Source organism: Aulonocara stuartgranti (assembly GCF_965226115.1).
Source record: "Aulonocara stuartgranti genome assembly, chromosome: 11".
Taxonomy (NCBI): Eukaryota; Metazoa; Chordata; class Actinopteri; order Cichliformes; family Cichlidae; genus Aulonocara; species Aulonocara stuartgranti.
The window spans coordinates 2,663,999-2,676,687 of NC_138947.1; the positions used below are offsets into that span (position 1 = coordinate 2,663,999).

At 44.3% G+C, this 12,689-nt stretch overlaps 1 protein-coding gene across 1 annotated transcript; it reads left to right on the top strand.

The window, feature by feature from the left end:
• Positions 1-1,891: 1,891 nt before the first annotated feature.
• Positions 1,892-12,512, top strand: LOC309717175 (uncharacterized protein). Its single transcript, XM_082551528.1, has 7 exons — positions 1,892-2,217; positions 2,362-2,626; positions 10,415-10,688; positions 11,273-11,314; positions 11,572-11,854; positions 12,152-12,195; positions 12,404-12,512. The coding sequence occupies exons 1-3, from the start codon at positions 2,197-2,199 to the stop codon at positions 10,435-10,437; spliced, it is 309 nt and encodes a 102-aa protein (XP_082407654.1). The 5' UTR covers positions 1,892-2,196; the 3' UTR covers positions 10,438-10,688; positions 11,273-11,314; positions 11,572-11,854; positions 12,152-12,195; positions 12,404-12,512.
• Positions 12,513-12,689: the final 177 nt, after the last annotated feature.

Genomic DNA, 12,689 nt, shown 5'->3' on the forward strand with positions numbered 1-12,689 from the left:
CTCTTCAGCCAATCACCTGGCAGAGAGCAACAAACTGCCAGGTGACACTTGTTACACACTTAAAGCCAAATTAACTCATAAAATGTGTCCGTCATAATAACGTTACAGGCTGTGCTAGGCTTTGGCCCACATCAGTCTAAAATTGTATGTAACCATGAATAACGTGTTTTGGAAACTAACTGCACAACAGGCAGCACTGTTAGTTCTCTCAGTCTCAGAGCAGCATTTCTAATTTTGATTGAAACTGTCAGAGAAAACAGCAGCCTCGAGCAGCCCGGATATTAGTTTACAGAGGCTATTAGAATTATATGTCTAACGTTAAAATGTTGGTGACACAATAATTTCATCCTAATGGCACTGACGTATTCATAGGGTTAATTTTTGAGACAAAATGTCATGAGGTAGTCATGCTTTTGCAAATATCCTTGTAGTGCAGTTTGCACAAATTGTTTTAAAAATGCACTCACACTACAAACATTGTTGTTGGTTCATGACTGTATTTGAAGCACATGTGTGACTGCATGTATGTGGAATGTCTCACTGTTATTGATCAGGTGACAGAGGCAGCTCTGCCATGTAGCTCAGACAGAGGTGATATGCGAGCTCACAGGTGACTGACTGATGATTTGGTGCTGTAGATTAAATAGTATTTATTATCATGACAATTGTTGGGCTGCTGATGTTAATTGATTCATTAGTGTATATTTGACAAAGAATCTGAATTGACACGTTTTATATGGCACAAATCAATGTGTTATTTTATCAGGTGGCAATATGTCCTAGTGCAGTCAGAGGGGAAGAGCCAGGGCCAAACATGAGGCACATCAGGCACTTAATAATAATTTTAATCTGGGGATAAAACGCAGGTACTGAGGCTGAAAGAAGCTTCAGTGCTCTCAGAGGACTAAAAAGTTGGCTACGGTCAACAATGACTCAAATGAGATTAAACAATGCTGCTGTGTGTCCACCAGGAGAGACTGGACAGTATAGATGTAAAACCAATATGCCAGCAGTTTATCTCAGTTAACGAGAGGAGCAGGCCTGTGTTTGGCTGCTTCACACAGTGGACATTGAGTTGTGTGGGACACCAGTAGTCCATGTTGCTGTAACAGTAGTTCATGTTTAGAATAGAAAATCTCAGCTCACTGACTTGATCGGGGCAATAGTGCCTAAAATGTTGCATAATCTTGCTGAGAGATCTTTTACTTTGTGGTAATCTGAGATGAGTAGTTTTATGGACAAAAACCAGCAGGTCATTCAGTGTTCCCTTAGTGCTAATGTATCAGAGATGTTGGTGTGCTATAACTGAAGTAATGTTTTAAGTCCTTAAAGTCATATTCTTTTATTGTCATGACTGTATTTGAAGCTGTTTTTATTTTTGTATGATACCTGATTTATATGGAATATGGCTGAAGTAAACTAAAGCCTGAAATACTTAGTCAGTCATTTGTTTAATAGTAATTTAACATTATATCATTCACATATAAAACTATGAGTTGTGATTTTAAATGGTTTAAAAGCATGTAGAATAGCATATGTAGGCAAGTATACTTCTCCTTTTATCAAGAAGCAAAGACAAAAAGGGGAAAAAAAGAAACAGGGCAGGGTTCGGTGGTTGAATCATCCGTCCCCACCAATGCCAAAACCAAATCTACGCCCTTGCCTGGTGTAATGTTTTTCAGCTAAAAAGAAACATGGCCTGACTCCTACCTAACTATATAAAGAGCAACTGAAGGTTAAATGCAGCTAATATGTCCTGTTTTAAGCCAGGCACTTACACCTCCACTCCCCTGCGTCTCAGCCACCATCGCTCTGGCAGCAAGAGCGCCAGAGCCAGAGGAGGGGGGAGCTGGAACAAACCATTTTGGGAGGGGGGAGGGGTTATCTATACTTTTGTTGTTAAAATGTTATGTCTCAACCAAGTACTGTATGCTTTTTATATTTTTAGCAGTGTGTCACACAAACAGCAAATATTGTCAAAAAAAGTAAGAAATCTTTGGGGGTGCTTTGATTCATTCAGCACCCCCGAAAATGGGCTAAAATCGCCCCTGCTCCAAACATTGTGGTGTCTCTACTGCTGCACTTGAACGTGTCCTCACCCACAGCATCTCATCATGATATAATAGTTGCAATAGGTTTGCAGTGGATAAGAAGGATTGCAGAAATTCAGTCATGGCAGTATAAAAGACAACTTTCATGCCTGAAAATGGGTCAGAGGTGAAAAGTTGTATTTTCGGGCTTTGAAAAGTATCATGTTGAAAATGAATCTTCCTTTAACAAACTGAACAATTTTCTGTTAATCAGAGGTGGAACAACCATTTGAATTGCACATGTCTGTCATGTGACCTCTGTTTTTGCCAGGTAGAAACGATGGAGTCTCTCATTCAGCTGCTTTCAGAGACACTGGGGAATCTGAGTGACAGCGAGCTCATGGACTTAAAGAAAGGCCTCAAGAGGAAATATAACTCAGCCGTCCCATGGAGGTTGCTGAAGGTGGCAGACACAGTGTTTTTAATGTTACAGGCTTATGGCCAACAGTCAGTAAAGAAAACCATGGAGGTTTTAAAGGAGATGAAGATGACGGATCTGACTCAGCAGCTGTCAGACAGCAGCTCAGAGCCAACAAGTAAGTAAATAGTTAAAAATACCAAAACTTGTTCTCAACATATGTTCATAATGTCAACAGAAAGATTTGAAATGAGAAAATGAGTAGTTAAAAAACTATTTCTATTTCTTTTATTTCCTCTTTGTATTAGAAAAACAACTGGATGAACATCTGTCTGCACTGATCCACAAAGCGAGCATTGTCCCTCATCCTCTCTGTGCAGAGCTCAGCTTTTATTCAGTAAGATGCAGAATGACAATCATAATGTAATCAATTAGACTGGATAGCTCTTTGGGTGGCTCGGGCCCATCGTCCTGTAGGCCCACCACCTGCAGGGGGCAGTGCAGTGGGTGGGTTTAACATGTACTGAGTGGTGGTCAAAGGCAGAGGCCCTTCTTATCCAATTCTCAGTTATATGTGTGTCCTAAAAAAAGTGATTCATTTGCCTGAATAATAATAATAGTGGTCTAAGAAGCTTGGAAAGAAAAGCATGTGAGTGGGTGTTAAGGCGTCTGGGAAGGATCTCAACACTGGATTATAGATGGCAGACAGTTGGTGTCGTAAACCACCGCCACTGTTCAAAGATGGTCGCTCACAGTGGACAGAAATGGCTTCTTTCACTCCTCTTTCAAACCATCTGTCCTGTCTGTCCGTGTGTACATTGGCATCCTCGAGGATGCCAATGTACACACGGCTTATGACACCAACTCTCTGCCATCTATAATCCAGTTCTGAGATCCTTCCCAGACGCCTTAACGCCCACTCACATCCTGGGGCGTCTGACCTCAGGAAATCACATGATAGGGTGGGGCCAGGTTTCACATTGAGCTCACCTGAAACCCTGGCTGATTGTGACCCACACCCGTTTTCACACCTTGGCTCATGTGATTAGGTAGAGGATCATCAGGGGGTCCTTCGTCCGTCTTTGGGGGGAAACTCCCACTGGGTTTAAATCTGGGACTCTCCACCATTTGATCCTAGAACTGAAGAAACAGAATCAGAATCAGAATACTTTATTGATCCCTGGGGGAAATTATTTTTTGTTACAGTGCTCCATTTTAAACCAACATTAAGACAAGACAGACAATACACTAACTAAGAATAGTACAATATATACATATATATACATACATACATACAGTGGGGCAAAAAAGTATTTAGTCAGCCACCGATTGTGCAAGTTCCCCCACCTAAAATGATGACAGAGGTCAGTAATTTGCACCAGAGGTACACTTCAACTGTGAGAGACAGAATGTGAAAAAAAAATCCATGAATCCACATGGTAGGATTTGTAAAGAATTTATTCGTAAATCAGGGTGGAAAATAAGTATTTGGTCAATAACAAAAATACAACTCAATACTTTGTAACATAACCTTTGTTGGCAATAACAGAGGTCAAACGTTTACTATAGGTCTTTACCAGGTTTGCACACACAGTAGCTGGTATTTTGGCCCATTCCTCCATGCAGATCTTCTCGAGAGCAGTGATGTTTTGGGGCTGTCGCCGAGCAACACGGACTTTCAACTCCCGCCACAGATTTTCTATGGGGTTGAGGTCTGGAGACTGGCTAGGCCACTCCAGGACTTTCAAATGCTTCTTACGGAGCCACTCCTTTGTTGCCCGGGCGGTGTGTTTTGGATCATTGTCATGTTGGAAGACCCAGCCTCGTTTCATCTTCAAAGTTCTCACTGATGGAAGGAGGTTTTGGCTTAAAATCTCACGATACATGCCCCCATTCATTCTGTCCTTAACACGGATCAGTCGTCCTGTCCCCTTGGCAGAAAAACAGCCCCATAGCATGATGTTTCCACCCCCATGCTTCACAGTAGGTATGGTGTTCTTGGGATGCAACTCAGTATTCTTCTTCCTACAAACACGACGAGTTGAGTTTATACCAAAAAGTTCTACTTTGGTTTCATCTGACCACATGACATTCTCCCAATCCTCTGCTGTATCATCCATGTGCTCTCTGGCAAACTTCAGACGGGCCTGGACATGCACTGGCTTCAGCAGCGGAACACGTCTGGCACTGCGGGATTTGATTCCCTGCCGTTGTAGTGTGTTACTGATGGTGACCTTTGTTACTTTGGTCCCAGCTCTCTGCAGGTCATTCACCAGGTCCCCCCGTGTGGTTCTGGGATCTTTGCTCACCGTTCTCATGATCATTTTGACCCCACGGGATGAGATCTTGCGTGGAGCCCCAGATGGAGGGAGATTATCAGTGGTCTTGTATGTCTTCCATTTTCTGATGATTGCTCCCACAGTTGATTTTTTCACACCAAGCTGCTTGCCTATTGTAGATTCACTCTTCCCAGTCTGGTGCAGGTCTACAATACTTTTCCTGGTGTCCTTCGAAAGCTCTTTGGTCTTGGCCATGGCGGAGTTTGGAGTCTGACTGTTTGAGGCTGTGGACAGGTGTCTTTTATACAGATGATGAGTTCAAACAGGTGCCATTCATACAGGTAACGAGTGGGGGACAGAAAAGCTTCTTACAGAAGACGTTACAGGTCTGTGAGAGCCAGAGATTTTCCTTGTTTGAGGTGACCAAATACTTATTTTCCACCCTAATTTACGAATAAATTCTTTACAAATCCTACCATGTGGATTCATGGATTTTTTTTTTTTCACATTCTGTCTCTCACAGTTGAAGTGTACCTCTGGTGCAAATTACTGACCTCTGTCATCATTTTAGGTGGGGGAACTTGCACAATCGGTGGCTGACTAAATACTTTTTTGCCCCACTGTACATACATAAGTCACTCATAAATAAATAGTTGGAAAAGAAACATGTGTAGTTGTTGCAGTTGTGTTAAGTGGATGCGTTGTACAGGGAGCCACAGGCAGGAAAGATTTCCTGTGTCGTTCAGTGGTGCTTTTCGGTAATCTCAGTCTCTCACTGAACGAGCTCCTGTGACTGACCAGCATGTCATGGAGTGGGTGGGAGGTGTTATCCAACATTGTCTTTATCTTGGACAGCATCCGCCTCTCCGACACCACCTTGAGGGTGTCCAGCTCCATCCCCACAACATTGCTGGCCTTATGGATTAGTTTATTAAGTCTGTTGGCATCTGCGACCCTCAGCCTGCTCCCCCAGCATGCAACAGCATAGAGGATCGCACTGGCCACAACAGACTCATAGAAAATCCTCAGCATTTTCTGGCAGATGCTGAAGGACCTCAGTCGCCTCAAAAAATAGAGACGACTCTGGCCCTTCCTGTAAAGTGCTGTGGTGTTTTTAGCCCAGTCCAGTTTATTGTCAATGTGTACTCCAAGGTATTTATAGTCCTCCACAATGTCAACACTGACCCCCTGGATTGAAACAGGGGTCAAGTGTTTCCTGGTCTTCCTGAAGTCCACGATCAGTTCCTTGGTCTTTGCCACGTTGAGCTGCAGATGATTCTGCTCACACCACGTGACAAAGGAGTCGACCACAGCCCGGTACTCTGTCTCATCATCACTGCTGATGCATCCAACCACCGCAGAGTCATCAGAAAACTTCTGAAGATGGCAGGTCTCTGTGCAGTGGCTGAAGTCTGTGGTGTAGAGGGTGAAGAGGAAGGGGGAGAGGACAGTCCCCTGTGGTGCCCCTGTGTTGCTGATCACCTTGTCAGACACACACTGTGGGAGACGTACATATTGTGGTCTTCCTGTCAGGTAATCAACAATCCAGGACACCAGAGAAGCATCCACCTGCATCGCTGCTAACTTATCACCCAGGAGGGTCGGCCTGATGGTGTTGAAAGCACTGGAAAAGTCAAAAAACATGACCCTCACAGTGCTCGCCGGCTGGTCCAGATGGGTGTAGACACGATTGAGCAGGTAGATGATGGCGTCCTCAGTTCCGAGACGAGGCTGATAAGCAAACTGAAGGGGATCCAGATGTGATCTTACAATGGGTCGCAGCTGGTCCAGGATGAGCCTTTCCAGGGTCTTCATGATGTGGGAGGTCAGTGCCACGGGCCTGTAATCCTGGGGGCCACTGGGACGTGGCGTCTTTGGTACAGGGACGAGGCATGATGTCTTCCACATCACCGGGACCCTCTGCAGACTCAGACTCAGCATAAACAGTTTATGAAAGACTCCACACAGCTGGGGGGCACAGGTCTTGAGGACAAGGGGACTCACTCCGTCTGGTCCAGCAGACTTGCCTGAGTGAAGTCTCCTCATTTGCATCTCAACCTGGTATTGAGTGAAGGTGATGGGTGGGGGAGGGGTGTCAGGAATCTCACAGGAGGCAACATGTGAAGAGAGAGGCTGGCACAGTGGTGTGGCTCTGGATTCCAGGCTGACTGCAGGTGAGGTTGTGGGGGAGTGAGCAGACACTGTGGTGTTGAATCTATTGAAAAACAGATTCAACTCGTTGGCTCTATTCTCACCTCCCTCAGCTCCCCTGCTGTTGGTTGGCCTGAATCCAGTGATGGTCTTCATGCCATGGTCTTCAAGAAGCTTCTCGGATGAGAGGTGAAACGTCTTCAAGCAACTTAAAGAAGTCCAGACACTTTTCTTTCTAAGCTCCTTAGACTACGATGACCTGGATGACTGAGAACCTTCACAAACAATAATAATAATAATAGTGAATACACAACAAGGTCTTCACACTGTGAATGCTCAGGCCCTCGTTACTAAATGTATCTGTGTTTTCAGAATCAGAATCAGAAGAATCAGAAGGGTTTTATTGCCAAATGTTGAGCAGGTTTACAACATTAGGAAATTGCTGCGGTGCTTCAGTGCAAACATACTGTCATAAATGCTTAAATAGACATGAAAATAAAAATAAGAATAAGAATTAAAAGTGCTATGTAGAAAGATATATACATGAGTGCAGGTGGTGATCAGTGCAAACACAGAATGATGCAGTGAACACACTGCACTGCACATGACAGTGCAGTGTCATGTGTTTGTGGTGCGAACAGTCATATGGTTATTGTTCATGTGTCCAACAGCAGAGGGGAAGAAACTGTTCTTATGGCGAGAGGTTCTGGTGCGAATGGACCGGAGCCTCCTGCCTGAGGGGAGCAGGTCAAACAGACTGTGTCCAGGGTGAGAAGGGTCAGCTGAGATCCGAGCTGCACGCCCCAGTGTCCTGGAGGTGTACAGGTCCTGCAGAGATGGGAGTCTGCAGCCAATCACCTTCTCAGCAGAGCGCACAACACGCTGCAGTCTCTGTTTGTCCCTAACAAACAGATGGGGGAAAAGGCACGGTCAGGATCCTGTTTCTTGACTTTTCCAGTGCCTTTAATACCATCCGGCCCTGTATGCTTCAGGAAAAACTGAACAGGATGGAGGTGGACCCCTGCCTGGTGGCTTGGATCTCCGACTACCTCACCGACAGACCACAGTACGTCAGGCTGAAGGACATCACGTCTGACACAGTGGTCAGCAGCACAGGAGCACCACAGGGAACTGTGCTGTCCCCTCTTCTCTTCACCCTGTACACCTCTGACTTCTGCTACAACTCTGAATTATGCCATATTCAGAAGTTTGCAGATGACACGGCCATCATGGGGTGTATCTGGGATGATCAGGAAGAGGAGTACAGAAGTCTGGTGAGGAACTTTGTCGCATGGAGTCACACAAACCACCTGCAACTCAACACCTCAAAGACTAAGGAACTGGTTGTGGACTTCGGGAGGTCCAGAGAAGGTCCACTGCCAGTTCAGATAGAGGGGGAGGAGGTGGAGGTGGTCAACACGTACAAGTACCTCGGGCTGTGGGTGGACAATAAACTGGACTGGTCATGCAACACAGAGCACCTGTATAAAAAAGCCCAAAGCCGACTGTACTTCCTCAGGAGGCTGAGGTCTTTTAACATCTGCAGGAAGCTCCTGAGGATGTTTTACCAGTCGGTGGTTGCTGGAGTACTTTTCTATGCTGTGGTGTGCTGGGGGAGCAGCACAGCAAAGAGGGACTCATCCAGGCTGGAGAAACTGATCAGGAGGGCTAGCTCTGTGGTCGGCATGAAGCTGGACACTCTGGTGACAGTGGCAGAGAAAAGGACACTAAAGAAACTGATGGACATTATGGACAATGCTGGGCATCCTCTGCACACGACCATAAACAACCAGAAGAGTCTGTTCAGTGACAGGTTGCTTCTCCCCAAGACAAGAACTAACAGACTTAAAAACTCCTTTGTCCCACACGCCATCAGACTGTTTAACTCCTCTCTGGAGGGGAGGGGAAACAGGAGGACAAAGGAGGGGGGAACAACTAAGCTGCAGTGCCTCTGCACCTCACTGTACAATACCTTTGTGCAATACTTTTGTAAATAGTCAACAGTGCAATAGACTCAATACTCGAAATGTGCAATTCACTTGTATTTTTATTTTTTATTCCTATTTATTCTATTTATCCCCTTTGTATATTTTATTTATATTTGTCTCTGTATTTATATATGTGTGTGTGTGTGTGTGTGTGTGTGTGTGTGTGTGTGTGTGTGTATATATATATAACAGTTCTGTAACTGTAACTTCGGTCGTTGCTGTGCTTTTTTTGGAAGTCGAATTTCCCAGAGGAACCCACCCGAGGGATTAATAAAGTTCTATCTTATCTTATCTTAACAGTGGCTCCAGCGTACCACACGGTGATGGAGGAGGTGAGGATGGACTCGATGATTGTAGTGTAGAATTGCATCATCGTCCGTGTTGGCAGGTTGAATTTCTTCAGCTGCCTCAGGAAGTACATCCTCTGCTGGGCTTTCTTAATGACGGAGGTGATGGTGGGCTCCCACTTCAGGTCCTGGGTGATGGTGGTACCCAGGAAGCGGAATGAGTCCACAGAGGTGATGGGGGTGTCAGTCAGGATGATGGGGGGAGTGGAGCTGTGTGCTTCCTGAAGTCCACAATAATCTCCACTGTCTTCTGGGCATTCATCACCAGGTTGTTGTGGCTGCACCAAGACACCAGACGTTCAACCTCCCTCCTGTAGGCAGACTCATCCCTGTCCGAGATGAGCCCAATAACGGTGGTGTCATCTGCAAACTTGATTAGCTTGACAGACTGGTGGGTGGAGGTGCAGAAGTTGGTGTACAGGGAGAAGAGCAGAGGAGAAAGAACACAGCCCTGAGGGGAGCCGGTGCTGATGGTCCGGGAGTCCGAGACATTCTTTCCCAGCTTCACGTGCTGCTTCCTGTCCGACAGGAAGTCAGTGATCCACCGGCAGATGGGATCAGGCACATTCATCTGGGAAAGCTTGCCTTGGAGATGGTCTGGAAGGATGGTGTTGAAGGCAGAGCTGAAGTCCACAAACAGGATCCTGGCGTAGGTTCCTGGGGAGTCCAGATGCTGCAGGATGAAGTGTAGGGCCATGTTGATGGCGTCATCTACAGACCTGTTGGCTCTGTATGCAAACTGCAGGGGGTCCAGGAGGGGGGCCGTTAGGGTCTTGAGATAGGAGAGAACCAGGCGCTCAAATGACTTCATGACCACAGATGTCAGAGCCACGGGTCTGTAGTCATTTAGTCCAGTGATCCTAGGTTTCTTGGGGACAGGGATTATGGTAGAGGACTTGAAGCAGGCAGGCACATGACATGCCTGCAGTGAGGAGTTGAAAATGCCAGAAAACACTGGGGCCAGCTCGTTTGCACAGTGTCTGAGTGTTTTAGGTGATCATCAGAAAAATCATACATTATCAGAAATGCCAAAAAATGTCTTAGTGTGGAAATGATATATTTTCTTTATAAATGTTGGCTTTTTTATATTAAATTTTTTTGAGAAAACATGATTTAAATGTCTTCAATTAGTTTTAATATTTAAAACAGCAACAGAAACATTAATATTTAATTTTTCTTTATGAATGTTTGAATTTTCCAGGTTGCAACAATGGCAGCTGTTAAAGATCTGCTTCTAGAAACACGGGAGGATTTGAGTGATCAGGGTCTCAAGGAGTTCATGTGGTTCCTGCAGTTCACATGTTTTCAGAGGGGCCTTCCACAATTCCCACCGAGTACAAACAGAAAACATATAGTGAACGCGATGGTGCAAACATGTGGCCAACAGTCTGTGGAGGTAACCATTGATGTTTTCAGGGACATGCAGAGAACTGATCTGGTGCAGAGGCTGTCAGAGAGCAGCTCAGGACTCAAAGGTAAGAGAATAATTATCCCTAATAAAAAAAATTATCAAGAGTTGATTCAAAATCTTTGAACCAAGTCACAAAAACTGAACAATGGAAGTTTTTTTGTCTTCCTGAAAGAAGGCAGGAGGATTTTCTTCACTGAAGTGTTTAATAATAGATATTGTTAAATAAAACACAGACATTAATATTAAGATTACAAACGACTAAATTCTTTCCTTACACACTTAATTGTTTTCTGATCATTAACCCTGACGTTAAATAAGTTATGAATGGATCTAAGGTGGACGACAGACACTAGACAGACAATCATTGTGGAGCCTAAAGAGAGCAAATGAAGTAATAGATAGATGAGGTGTTGTTCACAGCCGGCACCTTTCTAACTTTGCCAGCATCAGCTTTAAAATCTGTACCTGATCCTGAGAGTTGTTGTTGTGGCGGCTGAAAAGCTGCAGCCGTGTGTGTTTGTAACAGCAACCGAGTGTAAGTATGAATAAAGATTGTGCTGAAAAGCATTAAACTGTGGACGAGTCTGCTGTGGGGATACTACACTTTCTTTTCTCATGGTAACCATGATATTGTAATATTTCTCCCAGAGAAACTTTGTGGATGAATGCTGGGCTGCGCTGAGCCAGAAAGTGAGTAATATCACCTATGACTGTATTTAAATGATGCAGCGTTCACTGAACATGTTCAGTTTAAAAAACTCCTACATGTAGAAAAGATAAACAGAAAGATTAAAGTCATCAGGTTGGAATAAATGTTAATCAGGTGTGTAATTATCACTTACATCATTTGCTTGTAACTGTGTCTGGTGTAATCTAAACATTTATGAGACGTTGATGAGATAGAAAAAAAACCTGGAGAAAAGTCGCATTTACCTTTTTTTTCTCAGGTAGAAACGTTGGCGTCTGTTATTGAGCTGATTTTGGAAACCCTGGCTGGTCTGAGTTACTGGGAACTTGAGGTTTTCAAGGAAGTCCTGCGTAAAATTCATTACAAACATTAGTCAGACATCCAAAGAATCATCTACATGAGGACAGACCTGCAGGACACGGTGTTTTTCATGGTCCTGACTTACGGTGAGCGGTCAGTGGAGGAGACCATGGAGGGTTTAAACGAGATGAAGGGGACTGATCTGGCTCAGAGGCCGTCAGACTGCAGCCCAGAACCCAAAAGTAAGACAACAAAGATGAAATAAGTTAAATGAACTCTGGTGGTTAAGATGTCTCATAAGTAAAGTTTTTGTTTTTCATAAAAATATTGTAGAGAAAAGACAGATTGTTGTCCAAATCAGAATTTATGAGTGTTCAAGGAACAAAAAAATGACAAAAAGTGACTCCTTCAGTCTGAGAGACTGAATAACACAAACAGTGTCTATCATGGTTGAGCTTTAAATGTAATGTTGAAGATTATACAACTGTCAGTTGGTAAGTAAGTCTCTTGTGAGTGACTTTGAGCACTTTGCTCCTCAGAGAAACACTCTGTGGATGAACGACGCTCTGCACTGATCCACAAAGTGAGTCATGTCACATCTCTGATTCAGTACAAGACAGCAGGCTGAAAGTCAGAGGACTAAAGTATCATCAGTTCTCATGTTGAGTCATTTTTCTCATGATTTCTGCTTTTTTGTGGTTATGAGAAATCATACTGAACTTTCTAAAAGACCTTATTTGGATAAAATGGATAAATAAATAAATGTCCTGCAAATTGAATGACTTTTCCAGGTGGCAATGGTGGCAGCTGTGAAACAACTGCTTTTGGAAGCTTCGAATGATTTGAGCTCGAGGAGTTCAAGAGATTCCTGGAGTCAATTTTTCTTTGGATGAGTCTGTCATACAAATCACAGAGTCCATCATCAACCAGAGCAGATGTAGTGAATCTGATGGTGGATGAACTTGGTCATCAGTCTGTGGAGGTGACCAGAGAAGTTTTCATGCACATGAACAGAACTGATCTGGTGCAGAAGTTACCAGAGAGCAGCTCAGCATCCAGAGGTAAGACCAACATGCA